This window comes from Mya arenaria, chromosome 11 (assembly GCF_026914265.1).
Source record: "Mya arenaria isolate MELC-2E11 chromosome 11, ASM2691426v1".
In the NCBI taxonomy this organism is placed as follows: Eukaryota; Metazoa; Mollusca; class Bivalvia; order Myida; family Myidae; genus Mya; species Mya arenaria.
In genome coordinates this window covers 68,889,408-68,916,831 of record NC_069132.1, presented here as the reverse complement: position 1 = coordinate 68,916,831, position 27,424 = coordinate 68,889,408, and the positions used below count along the sequence as shown (strand labels likewise).

At 35.1% G+C, this 27,424-nt stretch overlaps 3 protein-coding genes across 3 annotated transcripts; all 3 read right to left on the bottom strand.

Annotated features, from left to right (window-relative positions):
- Positions 1-2,471: 2,471 nt before the first annotated feature.
- LOC128208727 (protein phosphatase 1 regulatory subunit 27-like) lies at positions 2,472-5,532 on the bottom strand. Its single transcript, XM_052912277.1, has 4 exons — positions 5,524-5,532; positions 5,242-5,284; positions 4,630-4,780; positions 2,472-2,658 (listed from the first exon to the last, which is right to left on the bottom strand). Exons 1-4 carry the CDS (start codon positions 5,530-5,532, stop codon positions 2,472-2,474), a joined length of 390 nt encoding a protein of 129 aa, XP_052768237.1.
- A 3,322-nt stretch (positions 5,533-8,854) lies between these two features.
- Positions 8,855-17,754, bottom strand: LOC128207909 (protein phosphatase 1 regulatory subunit 27-like). The gene is made up of 4 exons (XM_052911092.1): positions 17,724-17,754; positions 15,428-15,636; positions 14,867-15,017; positions 8,855-9,972 (listed from the first exon to the last, which is right to left on the bottom strand). Exons 2-4 carry the CDS (start codon positions 15,606-15,608, stop codon positions 9,786-9,788), a joined length of 519 nt encoding a protein of 172 aa, XP_052767052.1. The 5' UTR covers positions 15,609-15,636; positions 17,724-17,754; the 3' UTR covers positions 8,855-9,785.
- A 1,629-nt stretch (positions 17,755-19,383) lies between these two features.
- Positions 19,384-27,424, bottom strand: LOC128207908 (protein phosphatase 1 regulatory subunit 27-like). The gene is made up of 4 exons (XM_052911091.1): positions 26,340-27,424; positions 24,422-24,631; positions 23,810-23,960; positions 19,384-20,703 (listed from the first exon to the last, which is right to left on the bottom strand). The coding sequence occupies exons 2-4, from the start codon at positions 24,600-24,602 to the stop codon at positions 20,517-20,519; spliced, it is 519 nt and encodes a 172-aa protein (XP_052767051.1). The 5' UTR covers positions 24,603-24,631; positions 26,340-27,424; the 3' UTR covers positions 19,384-20,516.

Genomic DNA, 27,424 nt, shown 5'->3' with positions numbered 1-27,424 from the left:
ATATCTCTCATTTGCATCACAATTACCCTGTGATCGGCTGGTTCGGCTTCCGTATAAGAATTTTATTTATGGTAGTTCAAGGTTTTTCAAATGAACGAATATAAGAATCAAACGCGTGCCAACAGCCGGTATCCCCTCTGTGTTTGTAGACCTCTTTGGATTCTGATCTCTGGTTTACATTAACGCTTGAAACAGAGTGATTTTTACGCACAAATGCCAAAAATCAATGCGAAAATTTTTGTTCTCAGATAACCTCCAACACAAACACTTAATATTATAAATAAGATCCACAGTTTTCCATTTGTAATAAATCATACTACTTAGTTTGCTATAAGCTAGCAATTATAACCATTTAAATAACCAATGCCATTCATATTTCAGGTTTAGTAAGTCGCTAATTTTGAAACAAATTCAAAACATTATTTTCACTGATATTCCAGATTTGCCTTATTTTTTTCTATAACTATAAGCATCTCGCAACATACAAGCAAAACTCGTTAAGATATATTGTCTTTTTCATAGAGCCAGTGATCGCTATTGTTATATGATCTACAGTAAGGCCCAGAATATTCACTGCTCACTTTATTTCCAGCGTGTATAATTATGAGGTCAATATCTGCTAACTGGAAATTCTTTTTCGTGTTGCACTCTGGACGGGAAAAGATCAAGTGTGCTCAACATTTTGATTTCGAACTTAATGCTGCAGAACGAATCTCAAACGATACGGTTTTTTCAAGCTGTGCATAGCAAGTTATTTGGTTTGAAGGATTCTCAATAATTACTCATTAATTAGCAAAACTCATCGCAAATTAATCACATGGTATTTATAAAGTTATCAATAAAGCGCTTCAAATAACGAAAACGATTGATTCAATGATGTAATGGATATGTTATGAAATAAATATAGGGTTTTGTTGCAACCAGTACATGAGTAGATGAAAACTTATGTAGCATAGCACAAGTTTGTTTTGATATATTTTGTAATGCAATATAAAAGTCCTTAGTGTAATGGCACTCCTTACTATTTAAAATCTAGAAAAGAGTACATTTGCAATGCATATTTAAAACGAGTTTTGTGCCGTTGTTCCATGATTATTGTTTGTAATTTTTTTGTGTGTTCTATGTCATTGGCGTTTACCCTGTGCCGTTAAACGGGGCTTATGTATAAACCTTTGGCTACTGAGCTTGTGTCTGTTGCTTTTCACATAAATATGGATCAAAAAATATTTTCTGCTCTAAGAACCTCGAAATATGCAAACAAAACTCGTTAAGAGTTTCAAAGAGCCAGTGATCGTTATTGCTATATGATCTACTGTAAGGCCCAGAATGCTCCACGGCTAACTTTATTTCCATGGTATATAATTGAGTGGGAAACATCTGCTAGCTGGCAATTCTTTCATCGTGTTGTACTCCGGACGTATTAGATTAGGTATTTATGCTGAAAAGCGAGCCTAAAACAATCAAGATTTGTTCATGCAGTGCATAACAATTTTATTTGATTTAAGGGATACCCAATAATCATTTAATAATTAACAAAACTCATTGAAATTATTCACAGGGTATTTATAAAGCTATCCAAGTAAAACCAGTAGATGAATACTCATGTATTGTCGCACAAGTTTTGTCCAATATATCGTACAACACAGAATTGAAGTCATTAGCAAAAATGAATGTGTCCAATGTATATTTACAATGATTTCATAGCGAAGTTTTGAAAACAAGACACACATTAGAGTCATCCTATTAAGGTGACAGGGTCGTTGTTTATGATCAGTCTCTTAAATTATACATATATATATATATATATATATATATATATATATATATATATATATATATATATATATATATATATATATATATATATATTGTTTTAAATGGCATAGTAATTGAAATTATCGATCTTATAAAAATGATTTATAATAAATGGTGGTTTATAGTTCTGAGAGTGCAAGCCGATTGCCAAATTGGTATTGGTTCATGCATAAAACCAATCCATGTTGGCAAATTTTACCAACATGGCAAATGGACTGGTTAAATGTGGCTTTTATTGACCGAAATTGAATACACACTTGCAATCTACATGGTGACCAAAACTAGATCGTGTGCGTAAGCTTAGAAAAAAAGGATTGATTTCTTAGATGATGTTTAAATTCTAGACAGTTGGAAACACCCTGATTTATATAAACACTGCAATTTTCTGTAACATTGGCTTATTCAGTGCCTATTAATACTTTTAAAACACCCTTTATCATACCGTATTTGAATGATTGATTAATATGTACACATCAATGACGATGCAGGCATTTTGCAGCGTAATGAATTTTTTTATATGGCCATGATAAAGTCATACACAATAAAATTGTCCAGTTCTTCATATCGAGTACCATAAACACATATGATGAACTATGAGTTTTAACAAATTGATTAGTTATTTACAATAGCACCAAAACGCGAGACATATAACTATGTCATCCAGTGACATCATTATCAGTGACGTCATCGTACAACTCGTCTTCTGATTGGTTATCAGTATTTGGTTTCACGTCACTTAGCATGACCCGGATGGTTGGGAGGTCAGACGGTTCCACCAGATCCAGGGGTCGCTCGCCTTCGTCTGTCAAGATGTTCTTGTCAGCCCCACTTTCAAGTAGAAACCTGGAATAACAGATTCATAATTGTCAGGATTGTTAATTCATTTCGCTACAGGAAACCTACTAAACATCGAAACCTGAAACCATTTATCTGACTATGCTTGGCAGTTCCTCTTTCAAGTGGAAATCTGAGAGAACAGATGATCATAGTGATTATGTGGTACATTTATTTCTAAAACAAGTTTGCTCAGCATCATAAAAACTACATTATGATGGCCAGAGGTTTTTTCATGTTATTGGATTCCTGCAAAAGGTTCAGTCTACCAGAATGTTCTTTGGTGTTGTGGGCACTACCAGTAACACAATTGAATATAATGGGGTACAAACCCCAAGGCAAACAAATATCAAACAAGAGTCACAACGTTACAAGATGCCCTGACCAAAACCCCGTTTCAAGGTATAAGCACCAACATTAAAAAACACCAAACAAGAGACACAACGTTACAAGATGCCCAGACCAAAACCCTGTTTAAAGGTATAAACACCAACTCTAAACAAACATTTGACAAGAGACACAACGTTACAAGATGCCGAGACCAAAACCCTGTTTAAAGGTATAAACACGAAATCTAAACAAACATCAAACAAGAGACACAACGTTACAAGATGTAATGGATCAGAGTGCTAACTTTGGCGTTCCACCTGGCTAAAAAGTCACGATATTACCACAGTGACCTTTCAAATTCAATAACATTTATGTGTTAATAGTTATAACTTACATTATACCTGCTATTGTATTTCAACTCGTTGCTACAGCTATAAAATACAGCGTAAAATTACATCAGACTGTTGCAGTTGATAGGTGTAGCAAATATAGCTACAGGTGTAATTTTACTACTGATGTTCTTCATTTGTGGCTACAGATGTGGCTTTAGAATATAGCAGTGTTCTATTATATATTTTTACAGCTGAAGTCTGCGTCACTTTCACATCAACCAACTAAAACCAAACATTGAGTTGCCGAAAATTGACTTTCTCATCGTTGCACAAAGGCATTTTGATTGTGCTTTTATAAGCTAATTTACGAGCGTAAGTACAAGTAGACGTACAAACCGAGCAATTACAACATGTTCCTGGGAATTTGCAGCAAATAGAGTATGTTAATACACCAGACAAACGCAATAAATCATAAAAACTAGATATTATACGCAAAAGAGATAACCTGAAACAACAAGATGCATGTGTAGGAAAGGCATGTTTGTTGGTGTTTTCTTACAGTAATTAATTCATCTATAGAAATAATATCAAACTTACCGTGTTCATAGACATATTAAAAGGAAATTGTTTAAAGTAACATGATATATTACGACCAGAAGAAATAGTGTTGAAAAAGACAATATGGCTCAAAAACACTTGTTCCGCACCATCGATAACACTAAGAGACAGCTTAAGTAAAAGGTTTTATCAGTGTATTATTTTAAGTGCTATGACAAATCACCAGTCAGACTGGCAGTCCAATTATACTTGGTTGTCCAGCTTTCAAGAGAACCTAATGCAAGATCGATCTGACAAACATTTTGGTGTTCTGCTTTCCTGACGTGAAACACAGACAGGACGTATCCAATTCCAGGGTGCCAATTTGGGAGCAATTTACACATAGATTTCATGTACTATTTTTTTTAATCAATAACACTGGACATGGGCCTTACATAAAAACTTAGTTCAAACGTACTGGATTATAGTTTTGGCCATATATGGGATATGGACCTCATTTATAGATTGTTTTTTCTAGCTTGATCATGATTCAGGACTATATTACAATATTGATCATCTATTATACACGGTTCCTGATCGCGATATTTATTATCTATTATACACGGTTCCTGATCGCGCTCGTTGACATACTGTTAAGAGAAAATGTTGGATTATATGTTTTGGGGGAAACCAAAGTGTCTGGGGGGGGGGCACATGTGCCAGGCTTGATCATCATCAACTAAATTCAATATACAAAGCATTCTGGACAGTGATAGCTTACCTGAGTATATCTACGTGTCCGTCTGCGCATGCGGCGTGCAGCGGTGTCCAGGAATCCTCGTCCTGTTTGTTTACCGTCGACCCGTGAGCCACGAACAGTCGGACGGCCGCCTCGTTTCCGTCCAGAACCGCCTGGTGCAGCGGCGTCAGACCTGGAAACAACACATAATGTTTTATCATTATTTTTCCGCAGTCCATACCATATGATGTGATATACACATCAAACTACTGTTTATGTGTCTCATCAATAATTATATCTATCTTCCCAATCAAACAATTCAAAGCTATGCCGAATCCACGCGCGGCGTATCTACTTCTTAACTGAATCTTATTATTATTATTACACCTGCGTCGTTAATATGGCTAATAGCTACTATTCTTGATTGTTAACACATGGCACCCAGCGTTTATTTTTTTTCTACATTTTAAGCAAACCTGAAACCACCTGCGACATTGACTGCTCTGGATACCACTTGTAGACTGTTAACATGGCACTAGTTGCTATACTAAACTCAACCCAAACTGTGACATTAACAGCGCTGTTATCCAATCCATAGCACATGGCACTCAGTGCTATATTTTACATTTTTTTCATGTCTGAAATCTTACCCACCTGCGTCGTTAACTGCACTGATATCCACCTGTAGACTTGGGGTCTGTTTTGCGAACAAACTCGCTCGGCGACTCAAGATAAAAAGAAGATATCGCAGTATATAAACAACACTGACAAGCGCGTTGGTGTACTTTTAAGTTCAGTTCAAGCATATTTCCTCATCATAGTAATGATTAAAAGCAACAATAGATTGTACTTTGGTCCTATCTTATATGCATTACAACTCCCGTTAAAGAACTTGAGTGCTGATGCCGTTATCTAGTTTTAAAGACACTCGCTCACAGATTTCATGTTGGTTTATTTTTTCCAACCAATGTTTTAATTGAGTTATTTTATTTACGTTTATCAAATAGCAACAAACAGCAATAACAAAACTTCTTTTAAAACTTAAGTATTTTCAAAAGCTTTTCTATTGCATTGAGGAACACTATGGCGTGGCCACGATATAGCCATCTGCTTGGGAATGAGATAATAAGTCCTGACCACGACAAGCTTAGTCGTGGGTATTAGGTTGTAAGTTGTAGCCACGATATTCTTAGTCGAAAAATAAGAAAGTCATGTCCATTTCTTTTTAATTAATGTGTCAACCCTATGCCACCGTACTTATCTGATTGAGAGTTCGTATATATTGTTACGACTTTTGACTCATTCAGTACATGTAGAAATATTGCCCTTTGAAAGCAATACATGGTCCATGGAGATATTACATCCGAGCAAGTTTTCGTTTTCACTGTTAGCCAGTGCCATCTATATGAAATACACAACGCAATTAAGAATCTTGCACTCCAGATACAAAACCAGTTTTCGTGTATTATATAAAAGAGACCATCAAGCTTTTTTTGTTGATTTTGGAAACATTCAAAGCATATACTTGAAACATTTTGGTTCTACTGTTTAAAATCTCTCCAAGATGCAAAATCGCAACTAGGTTTGTTGGTTAAACGAACACAAGTCAGAATTGTATAGAAGTGAAGCGTATTAAATGCGACAGTTTGGATGAAGGGCATTCTGAGCCCCGTTACCCGAACCCGCAAAACGAAAATTTGTTTAGTTTAGTTTAGTTCATTTTGTTTTTCTGTTAAAAAAAACGTTATGAATACATATATAACATAGGGTTATTTACCATACACACAATCAATACATTGAATATCGCATTTAAATCGAAACAGACGCTTATGGTCTGTTTGTACAGTTAGGCAATAACTGTGTTAACAATGGCACGTATTGTCAACTAATGTTTGTTTTTGCAAAAAAAACAACATTGCGATAAAACACAGGATTCTGCCTTCATCAGTGATGTCGAGAACGGTGAATCCTCTCAACATCTAAATAAGTCGATGATCCGCGGGATTTAATAAAATCAAGCGTCTAAAGTGTCTTAATTGTGTTCTTCAACGCAGAGGTCTTTCATTGTTAACCAATTTGTTTTCGGGTTATCAACAAACGTTTATGTAACTTTAAAGGGGCAAACACGAAAAAGAAATTGGAAACCTGGGCGGAAAATAGTTATATATTTGTTAAAAAAAACGTAGCAAATGCTATATATTTGAGAAATGCGTTAGAAACGCTATTAAAAGTTGAATTACTGTCCTGGAAAGTATAATATGCTCGCGAATTTTTATCATTAGATTGAAAAAAAATAAACTTCAAGCGAAACTACTTTTCTCGATGTCTGACCCCCCAAAAACGTGTCCGGTTCCCATTTTGCATTGACAAAAGGGACAAGCCAAACACGAATTCAACAGGTTATCTATTGCATTGGTACATAATTTTCTTACATTAGTAATAGCATTTTCCATCACCTAGACAAATAGGAGCAACAAGAGACAGTTCTCCACTAACAAGTACAATGCTCATGAAAAAGTTAATCAGTTCAACTGGAAAATGTATAGTTAGTGTAGGCTTAAGGGTTAATTTGGCAAACAGGTTTGTTGAAATCAACTGAAGCATCGGCCTATAATTTAATAACTCATTTAATAAAATTATATTTCAAAATTGGTCAACAAAGATATCTTTGTGTGCATATAAATAGGGTAATAGCGGAATGTTTAATTTAAAAGGTTGATGCACCCTGCCCCTTTTCGTAGAGCCCGCGACCTGTTGGGGACCACCTTGTGTACCCTTTTTCGGTCTTTGAATCAAATTCAACAATCAAAGTTTGGTGATGTGTTAATATCTGCCCTTATCGCATCGAATGCTTAATATCATCATACAATTATTTGTTTAAAAACTTATTTTATTATTAGATGTAAAAATATGTACAAAACTTTAACTAATTGGGAGAAGTAGATTAACATTTCATATAAACACATTTGTAAAACATTTCTTTCAAATTCATATCCTATTTTAGCCCGATACAATGTGCCCTTTATACCTGAAACATTGCCCCATTTTTTTTAAATACCCTGCTCTTTAAAAAGCATGGTTATAACTCCAACACATACCCCTGTATTGCATTGCTAATATCCATATATTTCACATCAGGTTTCAGCTCGTATACATATATCAGAGTCTACAAGACTTATGTCACACTATTCAAGTAGCTTAAGTACCTTGTCCATATAGATTGTATAATTCATAAGGAACAGAACGAGGAACTCCACAAAGTGAACTCGGATATAACAATCATCTCGATATCGCCCATTTGCATCACAATCACATTCTGATCGGTTGCCTTGAAACATATTTTATTTATGGTAAGGTCCAGGCCCCAATATCTCAAAAGTAATTAAGCCATATCGCAATCTCTAACTCAACTCATTTTACCACATAGACCTAAAATTAATGAAAAATTATATCTGTTTTTACATATATTTTAAAAGCGCAACCTATAACAACACATAACAAGATTAAAAGCGTGTAAACCTACTGGGTTTCTAGGCCTCTCTGGATTCTAGCCTCTTGTTTGCAACCATGAAGCCTTGGAACAGAGATATTTTTACTCACATTAGTCAAAAATCAATGCACAATTTTTTTCTCAGGTAGCCTCCAATGAAACACTTAATATTTTAAATTGAATGCACTGTTTTCCATTTGTTACCAAATACTACTATACTAGTTACTCGCTAGCATTTAATGTCATTCCAAATAAGCAAGGACATTCAAATGCCAGATATACAAAGTTTCGACCCCTTAAACATATTCAAAACTTTATTTTCACTGCTATCCCAAATTTATTTAGACTAATGAATCTTGTTCAAAAAAATGTTCTATTTTTTACTATAAGCACCTCGAAATATGCAAACAAACCTCGTTTAGATAGTGTTTTTTTTCAAAGAGCCAATGATCGTTATATGTTGTATTGCAATACCCAGACTGCTCCGCAATTTTTCCAGAGTGTATAATTGTGTGAAAAACATATTTTAGCTGGAAATTCTATTCTCGTATTGCACTCTAGACTCCGGACGGGTTCGATTAAGTATTTATGGTGAAAAAAGAGCCCAAAACAATCAATATCTCTTCAAGCAGTGCATATCAATTTATTTGATTTAAGGGATACCTTAATAATCACTTAATAATTAACAACACTCATTGAAAGCAATCACAGGGTATTTATAAAGCTTTCAAATAAAGCGCTTCAAGTAATGAAAACGATTGATTAAATGGTGTAATGTATATGTTATCAAATAAATATGGGCTTTATACGCAACTCACGATCAAACGTTTTTGAATTGTATTATTTTCTATATTAAATGACCATAGTAGTCCTAAAATGATACCAGTAAGTGAAAACGCATCAATCGTTTTTGTCTGTTATATACTGTAACACAAAATTTAAGTCAATAATTTTAATGTAATTGAACACATGACCGCTTTAATTCCAGTAAAAAGTATATATCCGATGTATATTTATAGCCAAGTTTTCATATCCAGTAACACTTTAGGTTAATCCTATTAAGGAAACATTGCCGTAGTTTATAATATCATTTCATAAGTTATTTTCATAATATTTCCTTGTTTTAAATGTCATAGTTATTGTAATCATTGATCTCATTTTAAAGGCATTCATAATATTTGGTGGTTAATTGTTCTAACATTGCAAGCCGATTGCCAAGGATATATCAATTTATTAAGTACGGGTAAATGTATTAACCAACATGGCAAAAGGTTTAGTGAAATGTGGCTTATATTGACCAAAATTGAATACACACTTGCAAACTACATAATGACCAGATCTTGTGTGTTTAGGAAAAATGAGGACTCTGAGATGATGTTCTACAATTCTAAACACTTGGATTATACCCTGATTTATATGTACACTGCATTTTACTGCAATATTGCCTTATTAAATGTTTATTTATACTTTTAAAACACCCTTTTATAATACTGCATTTAAATGACTGACCAATATGTACACTGCAATGTTGATGCAGGCATTTTGCTGCCTAATATGAGTTTTTGAATATGACTGCGATGACGTCATACACGATAAAAAGTGTCCAGTTCTTCATATCAGAAACAATAAACACACACTATGAATTATGAGTTTTCACAAATTGATTAGTTATTTACAATAGCACCAAAACGCGAGACATATAACTATGTCATCCAGTGACATCATTATCAGTGACGTCATCGTCCAACTCGTCTTCTGATTGGTTATCAGTATTTGGTTTAACGTCACTTAGCATGACCCGGATGGTTGGGAGGTCAGACGGTTCCACCAGATCCAGGGGTCGCTCGCCTTCGTCTGTCAAGATGTTCTTGTCAGCCCCACTTTCAAGTAGAAACCTGGAACAACAATTTTATAATTGTCAGGAATATTAATTCAGGAAAACTACTATCCAACGATGCTTGGCAGTTCATCTTTCAAGTGGAAAACTGAGAGAACAGATGAACATAGTGATTATATGGTATTCTTTTTTTCTCAAACAAGTTTGCTCAGCATCTTAAATCCTCCTTAGACCGGTAAGCCTACATAGATGTAGAAACCTGAAACAGCACATACTTGTACTTAATATTATTTTTGCTGGTCTAACTTCTAAGCATAAAACTTGGGGTATTTTGTCATAATTAATACTAATATTTTACTTTTTTTTCATTAAATCTGTCCAAATGTATTCATTATATATATACAACGTTCTTGTTACTTTCATAGCTTTGGTACTCAACTATGTAAAATGTCTTAAAATCAATTTACATAAAGGCAATGTTCCAATAAGTTTAAAATTTAATTTAAAAAGCTTAATGAGTAGGCCCCATAAGAAAGACCGAGAGATTGGCATATTTCATGAATAAAGGGAGTGTTCTTGCTAACTATATTTAAATAGAAGGTTGAAACAACAGATGGACATCTTGGGAATGTTTATGTACAGCTCAAATGTCATGTAATTCATGAACAACATAAAGATAAAAGTTCTTGTCAATAAGCCCTTCTTTCAAAATATAAACTAGATAATGATGGCCAGAAGTTTTTTCATGTTACCGTTTTCCTGTAAAATGTTCAGTCTTCCAGAATTTCTTTGGTTTTGTGGGCACTACCGGTAACTCAATGAACAGAAATGCAATATAAACATCAAGGCTAAACCCTGTTTAAATGTACAAACATAAAGGCTAAACAAACACCAAACAAGAAACACAACGTTACAACATACCCAGACCAAACCCTGCTTCAAGATATAAACACCAAGACTAAACAAACATCAAACAAGAGACATGACATTACAAGATGCCGATACCAAAACCCTGTTTAAAGGTACCAACAACAAGGCGAAACAAACTCAAAACAAGAGACACATCGTTACAACATACCCAGATCAAAACCCTGCTTCAATATAAAAGCACCAAGACTAAACAAAAATCAAACAAGAGACACAACGTGACAAGATCCCCAGATCAAAACGCTGTTTAAAGGTGTAAGCACTAAGGCTAAACAAACATCGAACAAGAGACACAACGTTACAAGAAGTACTGAGACATGGTGCCTACTATGGCGTTCCATGTGGCTAAAAAGTCACGATATTATAACAGTGACCTTTCAAATTGAATAACATTTATGCGTTTATAGCTATAGTTGTACATTATAGCTGCAATTGTATTTCATTGTATTGGTACAGCTATAAAATACAACTGTAGCTATTCTTTTGTCGCCAAAAATACCGCTATAGCCGAACATTTACACCAGACTGTTGCAGTTGATAGGTATAGCAAATATAGCTACATCTGTAATTTTACGACTGATGTTGTTCTTCATTTATGCCTACAGATGTAGCTCTAAAATAGAGCTGTGGCTATATATTTGGAGCTGAAGTTATATTAGTGCCTTAACGTTTTGAGATTACAACTTTGAGCAACTTGATTCGTCAAAGCTAACTAGTATGAATTGCAATGCATTTTAGCCGTGAAACTACTCTTTGCAAATGCGAATTTGAAGGTTTTTTACAGCATTAAATGATAGGAACTTTTTCTCCGCCCAAATACACACAATGAAACCGAATCAAGTGCAGCTGTACCCAGTCAATCCACTGCAAACATCAGAGAAAGCCTACTGCCACTCTCTAACATGGAACTTGCAACTAAGAGGCGGACGCATTGCTTGTTTATTTGGGTTAATAATGTCTGCCCGTGCTTTTGGTTGCATTGTGGCTTGACCTCAAGTCAAAAATTGTGTTTAAATGCCATTAGTGAATTTAGATGGAAGTGATTGCAATAAAGTCCGGGTGCTCTTTGCAATTAAACTTTTCGGTTCTTTAACGCGCTTGGTAAAAGCACCGATACATGGTATACAACTTTCCTGGGTTGAACCGGTACTAAATACAGCAATTTTCCAGCGCTAGGCAAGGGAGCTACTGTTACCATATTTTAACTCATTTTGGTTTGATGCGGCCGAGGTTTGAATCCACGACTTGAAGTGAACGCGCTATCACTGAGCTATCAGGACGGAAAGGCTGGTACATTCACAAAGGATACATACTTTTACAGTTTGCATCGGTTTCACATCAATCAATTAAATCGAAACATTGCCGAAAATTTGCTTTCTAATCGTTGCACAAACGGTGTGGGGAAACGGACACCGGATATAGCTCAAAAAATGATAAGTAAACAGACAAATATGCAGTTCTTTTTCTTTACCAGAGGTAAGATCTTGCTGTGTTAACGTTTATCTACCGTATCCACAAATGAAACAAGTGTTTGAAGTAATAGCTGAATGATAATTTGGATTATGGTGTACTTTATAATGCTTACGATTTAGCAGGCCATGAAATATGAAACTTCAAATGTGAGATGATCACCTCAAAACTCACAGAATTTCGACGTATTGTTATTTTTAGGAAATATATCGAATAAAAAAATCTGAATCGAACGATTTTACAAGCATAAGCTATACTAATTTTATTGTAAGAACTGGCAATGTTACATTTAAACGTGAAACTATATGCCCTTAGAAATGTTCTGTACTGGAGATAGCCGTATTATGTACTGATGATAGTTTCAAAGTTGAGAAATGTGTACTGGGGATAGCATGTAATATGGGACAAAAATGATAGTAACACTGTTTATATACAATATACATGTATGTCTAATTCGTTTACTCCAGTCTTCATAAAAATTAATAAATATTTATCATACGCACGTTTAATACTAATTTAGTATCCAGGTAGTTTGCAAGTTGTAGCAAGACGTATCATATTTTACCGGAAGCTGATAGGTACAGGACAACAACCTTTAATATCATCTTCCTTACCAACTATTCGACTCTTGCTCAATTACGTACAAAATCACTTTACTTTCAGAATAACAATGCAGTACAGATGTTGTTATTGCAGTGCTTTCAAGAGTACAAGGATATAATCTGGAACCTGATAGATTTACTTATAGATTCACCTACTTGATTTACAAAGCAATTCTATATATATGTATAGCAAACACCACATAAATTCTACGGCCATATGTTTTGTGTTCCTCGATAAATCAGATTATGGCATATTTCAAATATTTTAATATTTGCGACTCGAACGTTGATGCTTGTGAAAAGCACATCATGGTTAACTAATCTATATGAATGAAACAGTTTTAAGTACAAACAGATACAAAAATAACAACATTTTTTGTTCTCATCCCTCGATATGGACAACATCGAACAATTTCCCCGAGCTTGCGTAAAGGTATAAAACCGTCATTATCACAGACTCGTTATTCTAAATACATCGTTTCTATCCTCAGTCCACTTAATAGATATCCCCTGTTGAGTTATTTATTTGCTTCATCTATCCCCAGTACACCTTCAGGTCATCAAAAAGTATGACTGTCTCTACGAAACTATTTCGTATTGATATATTAAACAATACTAGGTGCTGTAATTACAATGAAATAGCTCGATTCAGTTTTTATTCTTATTTTCTATTTGTTGTTTTATGTTTGAAATCGTACCACATTAGTGAACACTTTTGAGCGATCATGCAGCTTTCGGCGAGAATTGTGCTATTAATATACAAAAGAGGAGACACATTCCCATCATATTGCATAGGATCAAGCTATTCGAAAATCTTCGATTTGGATATACAGAATATCACCATAAACTACAAAACTGATAGATAAACATACCATGTGTAACAATCAAACGCTTCAAATCGATTTATCACTTTTTGAACTATATCCGGTGTCAGTTCCCCCACAATGACAAAGGCGTTTTGATCATGCTTTTATCAGCTAATTTACGAAGTACTAGTGGATGTACTAGTAGACGAGCAAAAAGGCCAGTATTAACATGTTCTTGGGAATTTGCAGCAACAATAGCATGTTAATACACTAGACTAACACAATAAATCCTAATATAGCAAGACATTATACGTGAAAGAAATGTCCTGAAACAACAAGATGCAGTAGTCAGTAAAGCATTTTTGCTCGATTTATTTCAAAGTAATTAAGCATTCATTTATAACAATAAGCTTAAACGGACCGTGTTCATAGACCTATTGAAAGTAGATTTTTTAAAGTCAAATGACGTTCAAAATTTATATTGCACCAGAAATATTAATGTTGGAAAAGACAAAATGGTTCAAAAACACTTGTTTCGCACCATCGATAATACCAAGAGACAGCTTGAGTCAAAGGTTCTATCAGGATATTCTTTTAAGTGCTATGACAAATCATCAGTCAGTCTGCCAGACATATTATACTTGGTTGTTCAGCTTTCCAAGAAAACCTAAAGCAAGACAGCCAATTGATCTGAAGAGATTTTGGTTTTCTTATTTTCAGCGATTTCCTGACGTGAAACACAGACAGAAGGTATCCAATTCCATGGTGCCAATTCGAGAGACAATATCAAATGAAGCAATTTACACATAGATTTCATTCACTAAATTATTAGGTTATAATACTGGACATGGACCTTACATAAGAACTACAGTTTAAACGTACTAGTTTATAGTCTTGACCTTGGGGATATGGACCCGATTTATATCAGGACTGTATTACAATATTTATTATCAATTAAACACGGGTCCTGATCGCGCTCGTTCACAGACTGCTAAGAGAGAATGTATATTTTATAAAAACAATTGGGAAGACTGATGTGCCAGAGGCCACATGTGTCAGGCTTGTTCACCATCAACTAAAGTCAATATTAAAACATTTTTTTTCATGACCATCTTAGGACAAGGCATTCCGGACAGTGTTATCTTACTTGACTATATCTGCGTGTCCCTCTGCGCATGCAGCGTGCAGCGGCGTCCAAGAATCCTCGTCCTGTTTGTTGACCGTCGCCCCGTGAGCCACGAGCAGTCGGACGGCCGCCTCGTTCCCGTCCAGAACCGCCTGGTGCAGCGGCGTCAGACCTGGAATCAACACAGAATGTTTCATCATTATTTTTCCGGAGTCCATACAATATAATTTGATATACACACCAAACTACTGTTTATGTGTATCGTCAATATTTATATTTATTTTCCCAATCAAACAATTCAAAGTTATGCCGAACCCATCCGCGTCATGTCTACTTTAAAACTGAATCTTATTAACTTGGCTCTCAGAACTTTAGTCAACATTTTTTCACCTGCGTCGTTAATATGGCTAATGGCCACTATTTTTGACTGTTAACATATAGCACCCAGCACAAAATTATACATTCTAAGAACTGAAACCACCTGCATCGTTGACTGCACTGATTCCACTTGTAGACTTTTGACATGGCATCAGCCGCTTTTCTAAACTCAAACCATTTTGGAATGTCTAAATTATTACCCACCTGCGTCGTTAATTGCACTTATATCCACTTGTAGACTTGCTCTCCTTAGCATGGAACCAAGGGCATGCACGTCATTTTCTTTTATGTTGTCAAGAAAAACAAGCTCGTCTGGAAAGCGGACACCTTTTGGTTTCTTTTCTTCCGGGTTCTGTTTTGCGAACAAACTCGCTCGGCGACTCATTGTCAAAATACCAGTGTTATAGATACAACTGGAAAATAAAGAGATCACAGTTTAAGAATTCCATTAGCGTCTTGGGGTACTTCAATACTATTACGTTCTCTTCAAGTTTATGTCCTCCCCATGAACCTAATTTTAACCAACATTGCCTGATATAAAGCAACAATAAGTTGTACTTTGGTCCAATCTAATATGCATTACAATCCAAAAATGAAGAACTTGGGTGCCGATGCCGTTGTCTAGATTTATAGATACTCGCTCACTGATTGTTTTCGAAACATTTGACACAACGCCATGATAAAACATTGGATTCGACATTCATTATTGATGTCGAGATCGGTGAATCTTCTCAACATCTAATAAGGTTGATGATTTGGATTTGATAAAAACATAATTCAAAGGAGATATAAACTGATTTATATTGTGCATTTGTATATTTTGATATCAGTCTTGGAAAGGCTGAGAGGCAAGGCAGTGTTCGGTTCTGTTTACGATACATATATCAATATAAAATAACCGCAGCGCAACGGAAGCTGTAGATATATATATATACGCCCAACTTTATGGGACTTTTACTCATTACTTACATTATTATGTAATTATACAAGTTATGCGAACTGGATTGCAAATGCCCCAGTCCTTTTCAAAATAAGTTCTGGCTTATGCAACATGCACCAACCCTTCTCAATCCAATTGGGTGTTAGTATTTTTTGTACCATAAATAGACTTCGGATGTGAGAGCGCAAATATAAACTTAAGCGTATAAAGTGTATAAATCTACGAGGTTTATAAATTTGGATCATAGTCGGCATCGTTCATTGTTTTCCAAGTTGTATTTCGGTTATCAACAACAGTGCAATATGAACAGTTAAACTGATAAATGACCGCGTACTTATCCACTGCCTCAGTCACTGAGTATGTTCACCAAGATAATGCTTCTTACATTGTTCACAAACTAAATGCTGCAAACAAAGTTTCACAGTTAAAGAGAGATAGCTGATGCCATTAATAATGTAATATAATACTACAAAAAGCTTCAAGCGGTTGTTAAGTCTCTGAAATTCTAAAACTAACAGTCTTAAAGACAAACAATGTTCTTGTTGTGACAGGTCAGGCATAAGTGTTATACTAGTATATCAGAACAATACAAAAGGAAAACATTTGGCTACAAGCATTGTGGCATTATATGTTAGTTACGGATTTTAACAATATCATAGATCCCGTTCCAGCCCAAGATGTAACAATATTTGAGAAAATACCATATATACTAAATAAATATTAAGAAATAAGGCAAAACATGTTACGTTTTTCCGAAAAGTGTTAGTAAATTTAATTATTTAAATCTTTGCTTTAGCCTGAAATAATAATACGCTGGCGACGTTAAATATAAAATTAAAAGTTTTGAAGTCTGACCCCATGTCCAAACAAGCCACATTACAGTGACCAAGGAAAAGGGACAAAGCAAACACGATTTACACACGTTATCACATTGGGATATCATTCTCGTACATTAATAAAATAGCATTCTTCCATCAGCTCAACAAATAAGAGCAACAAAAGATAGCATAGCTCATAATTCGCCTTTTCAATGGGTAAGATATTGACAATATCAGCTTTCGTAGCAAAGAGGTGGATGTTATTCAATTGAAGAATCGACCAATAATTAAATATTTATTTAATAATGGGTATTTCAAAACTGGTTAACAGCGATATATAAGCTTGCACACATACAGGGTTTTAGCTGAAGAGTTTAAGAAGGGTGCTGTTGCCTGCCCTTTTTTCGTACAGCCGGCGGCCTTTTGCACTTGTTTACCAATCTCTTATTTTCTTTTTTAATGAAATTCAACAATCGAAGTATACTAGGGTTATGTGTTTACTTCGAATGCTTAATATTATCACATAATTATTTCATTTTGTTTAAAAACTTATTTTATTATTAAATATGTATACAAAACGTTACCTATTTGGCTGTTGTACACCATGAACACATTTTTGACATTTTCTATCTAATTCATATTTAGTTATATTCGGTTACAGGCCGATACAATGTATGTGCCCTTATTACCTGAACAACCCTGCCCAATCTTTTAAAACTATGGCCACAACACAAATACAAACCTCTGTATAGACGTTGCTAATATCCATATATTTCACATCTGTTTCAGCCCACAAACATACATCAGTGTGTACAAGACTAATATCGCACTATTCCAGCACTATTAGTCCCTTGACCATACAATCTGTATAATGTATAAGGAACATAAACATAAAAGTGAACTCGGATATAACAAGCAGTTCAATATAACATCGAGGAATCCATCTTGATATCACTCATTTACATCGCAATTATCCTGTGATCGGCTGGTTCGGCTTCCTTATAAGAATTTTATTAATGGTAGTTCAAGGTTTTTCAAAAGAATGAATATAGGAATCAAAAGCGTGATAACAGCCGGTATCCCCTCTGTGTTTGTAGGCCTCTTTGGATTCTGATCTCTTGTTTACATTAACACTTGAAACATAAGCCAAAAATCAATGCAAAAATATTGTTCTCAGATAACCTCTAACACTTACTATCATAAATGAAATATACTGTTTTCCATTTGCAATGAATCTTACTTCTTAGCTTGCTAGTAGCTAACAATTTTAACCATTTGAAATAACCACGGCCGTTCAAATTCCTGGTTTACTAACTCGCTAATCCTGAAACAAATTCAAAACATTGTTTTCCCTTATATTCCAGATATGCCTTATTTTTTTACTATAATTATAAGCACCTCGCAGCATACAAGCAAACCTCGTTAAGAGATATTGTATTTTTCATAGAGCCAAAATGATCGCTATGGTTATATGATCTTCAGTACGGCCCAGAATGCTCCGCTGCTCACTTTATTTCCAGCGTGTATAATTATGTGGTAAATATCTGCTAGCTGGAAATTCTTTACTCGTGTTGCACTCTGGGCGGGCATAAATCAAGTGTGCTCAACATTTTAGTTTCAAAAGTAATGCTGAATAACGAACCTTAAACGTTAAGATCTTTTTAAGCTGTACATAACAAGTTATTTGGTTTGAAGGATTCTCAATAATTACTAATTAATTAGCAAAACTCATCGCAAATTAATCAAGCTATAAAGCTATCAAATAAAGCGCTTCAAATAACGAAAACGATTGATTCAGTGATGTAATGGATATGTTATCAAATAAGTATAGGGTTTTGTTGCAACCAGTACATGAGTAGATGAAAACTTATGTAGCATAACACAAGTTGGTTTTGATATAACTTGTAATACAATATAAAAGTCCTAAGTTTAATGTAACGGCACACCTTACCGCTTAAATTCTAGAAAAGAGTGTATTTGCAATGCATATTCAAAACGAGTTTTTTTCCGTTGTTCCATGTTTCTTGTTTGTGATTTTTTTTTGTGTTCTATATGTCTTTTGCGTTTACCCTGTGCCATTAAACGGGGTTTATGTTTAAACCTTTGGCTACTGAGCTTATTTCTGTAGTTTTTCACATAAATATGGATCAAAAAAATATTTTCGGCTCTAAGAACCTCGAAACATGGTACACCAAAGAGACACGTCTTTTTCAAAGAGCCAGTGATAGTTATTGCTATATGATCAACTGTAAGGCCCAGAATGCTCCACTGCTCAATTTATTTCCATAGTATATAATTATGTGGTAAATATCTGCTAGCTGGCAATTCTTTCATCGTGTTGTACTCCGGACGGGTTGGATTAAGTATCAATGGTGTAAAGCGAGCCTTAAACAATCAAGATTTGTTTATGCAGTGCATAACAATTTTATTTGATTTAAGGGATATCCAATAAACACTTAAAAATTTACAAAACTCATTGAAATTAATCACAGGGTATTGATAAAGCTATCATATAGAGCGCTTCAAACGATTCATTCAATGGTGTAATGTATATGTTAATATCAAATAAATAGAGCGGTTTGACGCAACTCACGACAAACGTTTATAAATTGTATAATTCTTAACATTAAAATAAAATTGTAGTCCTAAAACAAAACCATTACATGAATACTCATGTATCGTAGCCAGTATTGTATCCGATATATCGTATAACACAGGATTAAAGTCCTTAATTTTAATATAAAATAGCACCTGACTGTTTCAATTCCGTAAAAAAGAATGTGTCCATTGCATATTTACAACGATTTCATAGCGAAGTTTTGATAACAAGTCACTTATTAGAGTCATCCTATTAAGCTGACAGGGTCGTACGTTATGATCAATATCTTAAATTATGTATATTATATTGTTTTTAATATTGTTTTAAATGGCAAAGTTATTGAAATCGATCTTATAAAAAAGGATTTATAATAAATGGTGGTTAATAGCTCTAACATTGCAAGCCGATTGCAATATATATAGCAACTTGATTGGTATTGGTTCATTTCCCCATTTTTCATTTGGAAAATTTTACCAACATGGCAAAGGGATTGGTGAAATGTGGCTTTAATTGACCTAAATTGAATATACATTTGCAATGAACATGATGACCAAGCCTAGATCTTGTACGTAAGCTTAGAAAAAAGAGGATTGATTTCTTAGATGATGTTTAAATTCTAGACAGTTGAAAGCACTCTGATTTATATAAACACTGCAATTTTCTGTAACATTGGCTTATTCAATGCCTGTAAATACATTTAAAACACCCTTTTATCATACCGTATTTGAATGATTGATCAATATGTACACATCAATGTTGATGCAGGCATTTTGCAGCGTAATATGAGTTTTTAAATATGACCATGATAAAGTCATACAAAATAAAAAGTGTCCAGTTCTTCATATCGGGTACCATAAACACATATGATGAATTATGAGTTTTCACAAATTGATCAGTTATTTACAATAGCACCAAAACGCGAGACATATAACTATGTCATCCAGTGACATCATTATCAGTGACGTCATCGTCCAACTCGTCTTCTGATTGGTTATCAGTATTTGGTTTCACGTCACTTAGCATGACCCGGATGGTTGGGAGGTCAGACGGTTCCACCAGATCCAGGGGTCGCTCGCCTTCGTCTGTCAAGATGTTCTTGTCAGCCCCACTTTCAAGTAGAAACCTGGAACAGCAGATTCATAATTATCAGGATTGTTAATTCCTTTCGCTACAGGAAACCTACTAAACATCGAAACCTGAAACCATTTATTTGGCTACGCTTGGCAGTTCCTCTTTCAAGTGGAAACCCGAGAGAACAGATGAACATAGTGATTAAATGGTATTCTTTTTTTCTAGAACAAGTTTGCTCGGCATCCTAAATACTCCTCAGTCCGGTAAGCCTATCTAAATGGAGAAACCTGAGACAGCATATACTTGTACTTAGCATTATTCTTACTGATCTAACTTCTAAGCATAAACCTTGGGCCATAGAGCATTTTCCTTAATTATTTTTGTTCATGATTAATACTACTATTTTAAATCCACTCTAAGTTTTCATCAACTCTGTTCAAATGTAGTCATTATATAAACAACTTTCTTGTTGCTTTCATAGCTTTGGTATTTAACTATTGTAAAATGCCTTAACACCAACTTAGAAAAAAGACAATGATCCAATAAGTTTAAAATTTAATTTAAAAAGCTTAATGAATAGGCCCCATAAGAAAAACCAAGAAATTGCTTATTCCATGAATAAAGTGAGTGGCCTTGCTAACTCTATTTAAAAAGAAGTCTGAAACAACAGATGAACATCTTGGAAATGTTCATGTACAGCTCAAATGTCATGTAATTCATGAACAAAACATAAAGATAAAATTTCTTGTGAATAAGCTAAATGCCTTCTTATAAAATCTAGATAATGATGGCCAGATTTTTTTCATGTTACTGTTTTCCTGCAAAAGGTTCAGGCTACCAGAATGTTCTTTGGTCTTGTGAGCACTACCAGTAACACAATGGAATGAAATCCAATGAAAACATTAAGGTAAACAGGCATCAAACAAGAGCCACAAAACCATGTTTAAATGTATAAGAACCAGGGCTTAACAAACACCAAACAAGAGACACAATGTTACAAGATGCCCAGACCAAAACCCTGCTTCAAGGTATAAGCCAAGACTAAACAAACAAGAGACACAACGTAACAATAAATAACTAAGTGCTTACTATGGCGTTCCACGTGGATCAAAAGTCACGATATTATAACAGTGACCTTTCAAATTAAATAACATATATGTGTTAATAGCTATAGTTGTACATTATAGCTGCAATTGTATTTCATTGCTTTGCTACAGCTATAAAATACAGCTGTAGCTACTCTTCTGTCGCCAAAAATACAGCTACCGCCGTATATTTACATCAGACTGTTGCAGTTGATAGGTGTAGCAAATACAGCTACAGCTGTAATTTTACGACTGATGGTGTACTTTGACTACAGATGCAGCTATGAAATACAGCTGTGGCTATATATTTGGAGCTGAAGTTATATTATTGTCTTACCGTTTTGATAGTACACTTTGAGCCACTTGGTTCGTCAAACCTAACTAGTATGAATTGCAATGGTGACCGCATTTTAGCCGTGAAAGTACCCGTTGCATATGAGAATTTGAAGGTTATTGCTGTATTGAATGATAGGAACGTTTTCTCCGCCCAAATACACGCAGTGAAACCGAATCAAGTGCAACTATAGCCAGTCAATCCACTGCAAACATCATAGAAAGCCCACTGCCACTGTTCAACATGTAACTTGCAACTAAGAGGCGGAGGCATTGCTTGTTTATTTGAGTTAATAATGTCTGCCCGTGCTTTTGGTTGCATTGTGGCTTGACCTCAAGTCAGAAATTATGTTTAAATGCCATTAGTGAATTCAGATAGAAGTGATTGCAATTAAGTCCGGGTGCGATACCCTAGCTCTTTGCAATTAAACTTTTCGGTTCTTTAACGCGCTTGGTAAAAGCACCGATTCATGGTATACAACTTTCCTGGGTTGAACCAGTACTAAATACAGCATTTTTCCAGCGCTAGGCAATGGAGCTACTGCTACCATATTTTAACGCATTTTGGTTTGATGCGGACGAGGTTTAAACCCAAAACCTTCCGCACTCAGGGCGAACGCGCTACCACTGAGCTATCAAGACAGCGAGGATGGTACATTCACAAAGGATACATACGTGTACACTTTGCATCGGCTTTAGATTGATCAATTAAATAGAAACATTGCCGAAAATTGACTCGTCGTTGCACATTTTTTTGCATGCTTTTATCAGCTAATTTACGAGTGGAAGTACTAGTAGACAAGCATAAAGGGCAGTATTAACATGTTCTTGGGCATTTGCAGCAACAATAACATATTGATACACTAGACTAACACAATAAATCATAAAATAGATAGACATTATACGTGAAAGAAATATCCTGAAACAACAAGTGCAGTAGTCGGAAAAGCATTTTTTTTGGATTTATTTAGCATTCATCTATAGCAATAAGCTAAAGCGGACCGTATTCATAGACCTATTGAAAGTAGGGTTTTTAAATCCACATGCCATACATGTATTACAACCAGAAGTATCAATGTTGGACAAGACCATAATTATGGTTCAAAAACACTTGTTTCGCACCATCGATAATACCAAGAGACAGCTTGAGTCAAAGGTTCTATCAGGATATTCTTTTAAGTGCTATGACAAATCATCAGTCAGTCTGCCAGTTATATTATACTTGGTTGTTCAGCTTTCCAAGAGAACCTAAAGCAAGAGAGCCAATCGATCTGACAGAGATTTTGGTGTTCTGCTTTCCAGCGATCTGCTGACATGAACACAGACAGGACGTATCCAATTCTAGGGTGCCAATTTGCGAGAGACATTCTTAATATCCAATGAAGCAATTTACCCATAGATTTCATTCACTTAATCCTTAAGTAATAATACTGGACATGGACCTTACATAAGAACTTAGTTCACACGTACTGGTTAATAGTCTTGACCTGGGGGATATGGACCCGATTTATATCAGGACTGTATTACAATATTTATTATCTATTAAACACGGGTCCCCTGATCGCGCTCGTTGACAGACTGTTAAGAGAGAATGTGGTATTATATGTTTTTGGGGAAAAACTGATGTGACTGGGGGTCACATGTGTCAGGCTTGATCATGATCAACTAAATTGAAAATTCAAACGATTATTTTTTTCCAGGACCATCTCAGGACAAGGCATTCTGGACAGTGTTACCTACCTGACTATATCTGCGTGTCCCTCTGCGCATGCAGCGTGCAGCGGCGTCCAAGAATCCTCGTCCTGTTTGTTGACCGTCGCCCCGTGAGCCACGAGCAGTCGTACAGCCGCCTCGTTCCCGTCCAGAACCGCCTGGTGCAACGGCGTCAGACCTGGAAACAACACAGAATAATTTATCATTATTTTTTCCGCAGTCCATACAATATGGAGTGATATATACACCAAACTACTGTTTATGTGTCTCATCAATAATTATATTTATTCTCCCAATCAAACAATTCCAAGCTATGCCGAACCAATCCGCGGCGTATCTACTTCTAAACTGCCTCTTATTAACTGCGCTATATTCAACATTCTAACACCTGCGTCGTTAATATGGCTTATAGCCACTATTTTTGATTGTTAACACATGGCACCCAGCGCTTAATTCCACATTCTAAGAACTGAAACCACCTGCGTCGTTGACTGCACTGGTTCCACTTGTAGACTTTTAACATGGCATCAGCTACTATACTAAACTCAAACCAAACATTCACAACGCTATTATCCAATCCTTACCATATGACACTCAGTGCTATACTCTACATTTTGTCATGTCTTAACTCTTACACACCTGCGTCGTTAACTGCACTGATATCCACTTGTAGACTTGCTCTCCTTAGCATGGACCCAAGGGCATGCACGTCATTCTCTTTTATGTTGTCAAGAAAGACAAGCTCGTCTGGAAAGCGGACACCCTTAGGTTTCTTTTCTTCCGGGTTCTGTTTTGCGAACAAACTCGCTCGGCGGCTCATTGTTGAAAACAACAGTGTTATAGATACAACTGGAAACAAAGAGATGACAGTACAAATGTATAAGAATTCCATTAGCGTCTTAGGATACTATCACAATCTCTTCAAGTATATTTCCTCATCATGAAACTGATTTGAATCATCATTGCCTGATTAAAAGCAACAATAAGTTGTTCCTAGGTCCTGTCTTATATGCATTACTATTCCACTAGCGTATACCTTAGGTGATGATGCCGTTTTTTTAGATTTAAAGATACTCGCTCACAGATTGTTTTCGAAACATTTGACACAACGTTATGATAAAACACTGGATTCAAAATTCATCAGTAATGTCGAGATCGGTGAATCTTTTCAACATCTAATTAAGTTGATGGTTCGGATTAAATTAAATCAAGCGTCTAAGGTGTATAAATCTACGAAGTTTATAAGTTTGGACCATAGTCGGCATCGTTCATTGTTTTTCGAGTTGTATTCCGGTTATCAACAACAATGTAATATGAACAGTTAAACTGATAAATGACCGCGTACTTATACGCTGCCTCAGTCACTGAGTATGTTCACAAAGATAATGTTCCTTACATTGTTCACAAACTAAATGCTGCAAACAAAGTTTCACAGATAAAGAGAGATAGCTGATGCCATTAATAATGTTACATAATACTACAGAAAGCTTCAAGCGGTTGTTAAGTCTCTGAAATTCTAAAACTAACAGTCTTAAAGACAAACAATGTCCTTATTTTGATAGGTCACGCATAAGTGTTATACTAGTATATCAGAACTATACAAAAGGAAAACATTTGTATACAAGCATAATTGTGACAGTATATGTTAGTTACGGAATTTAACAATTTCATAGATCCCGTTCCAGCCCAAGATGTAACAATATTTGAGAAAATGCCATTATATACTAAATAAATATCAAGAAATGTTGAAGAAACTATTACGTTTTTTCGAAAAGCGTTATTTCATTTGAGTCGTTGCTTTAACCTTTAATGCTGGCGACGTTGAATACTAAATTAAACGTTTTGATGGCTGACCCTATATAAAACAAGTCATATTACAGTGACCACGGAAAAGGGACAAAGCAAACACGATTTACACATTTTATCACATTGTGATATCATTATCGTACATTAATAAAATAGCATTCTTTCATCACCTAAACAAATAAGAGCAACTAAAGAAAGTATAGCTCATAATTCGTCAGTTCAATGGGCAAGCTTTTGACGATATTAGCTTTCATAGCAAACAAGTGGATGTTATTCAACTGAAGAATCGACCAATTATTTAATATTTATTTAATAATGGTACATGTATATTTAAGATTGGTTAACAACGATATTAAGGCTTGCAACACATATAGGGTTTTATTTAAAGAGTTTAAGAAGGGTGCTGCTGCCTGCCCTTTTTTCGTAAATCCCGCGGCCTGTTGGACACCATTTAATAAAATTTAACAATCAAAATATACTTGTGTTGTGTAAATACTTCGAATGCTTTATCATGATTATCACATAAATATTTCAGTTTGCTTAAAGACTTGTTTTATTTTCATTGACGTATACAAAACATTACCTTTTTGGCTGTTGTACACAATAAACACATTTTTAACATTTCCTCTCTAAATCATATAATATTTTATTTGATTTATAATACAGCCCGGTACAATGTATTTGCCCTTTTCACCTTCGGAACCACCCTGCCTAATTTCTGCAATACCCTGCTCTTAAAATCAACACGTACCTCTGTATTGGCGTTGCTAATATCCATATATTTCACATCAGAATTCAGCTCACATACATACATCAGAGTCTACGAGAAAAATGTCGCACTATTCCAGCACCTTAGATCCCTCGCCCATACAATTTGTATGATTTATAAGGAACATTAAGATCAAATCCACAAAGTGAACTCGGATATAACAATCAGTTCAATATAGCATCACGTCCCAATCTCGATATCACTCATTTGCATCACAATTACCCTGTGATCGGCTGGTTCGGCTGCCTAGAAACAGATTTTATTAATGGTAAGCTCCAGGTTTTTCAAAAGCGTGTTAACAGCCGGCATCACGCTGTGATGCTCGGCCTCTCCAGATTCTGATCTCTTGTTTACATTAACACTTGAAACAAGGTGATTTTTACGCGCATGAGCCAAAAATCAATGCAAAAATATTGTTCTCAGATAACGTCCGCTCAAACACTTAATATATATAAATTAAATGGCCTGTTTTCCATTTGTTTCCAATCATACTACTAAACTAGCTTGTAGCTAGCATTTAATACCATTCCAAATAAACACGGTCATTCAAATTCCAGATTTACTATCTCTCGACCCCTGAAATAAAGTCAAAACTTTATTTCCACTGATATTCCAGATTTATTTAGTCGTGAAACTTGATCTTAATTCATATTTGTGTCTATAGCTAGGCTCGTCGAACAAACCTCTTTCAGGTATTTTGTGTCTTTGGGTGAGCCAGATATCGTTATTGCTAATTTTCCCAATGTTAGTGGGATATCTATCATCTACAGTAAGTCCCAGTATGCTCCACTGCTCGCATTATTTCCGGAGTGTTTATGTGTGGAAAACGTCTGCTCGGCTGGAAATTCGTTCCTCGTGCTGCGCTGATAATGTGTGTTTTTCTTTTTTCTTGACATCAACGATTACAAAAACGATTTCATAAAAAAATGCTTTGAATTTCACAACATGAATGAATCTTTGTTTTAACTTTCAGTCTTACAGTAATTATATATATGAACTTTCATATGTGATAATCAATTCTTCACGATAGAGAAGTTCAAACAGTGTCCGGGATTTCTTCTGAAAAT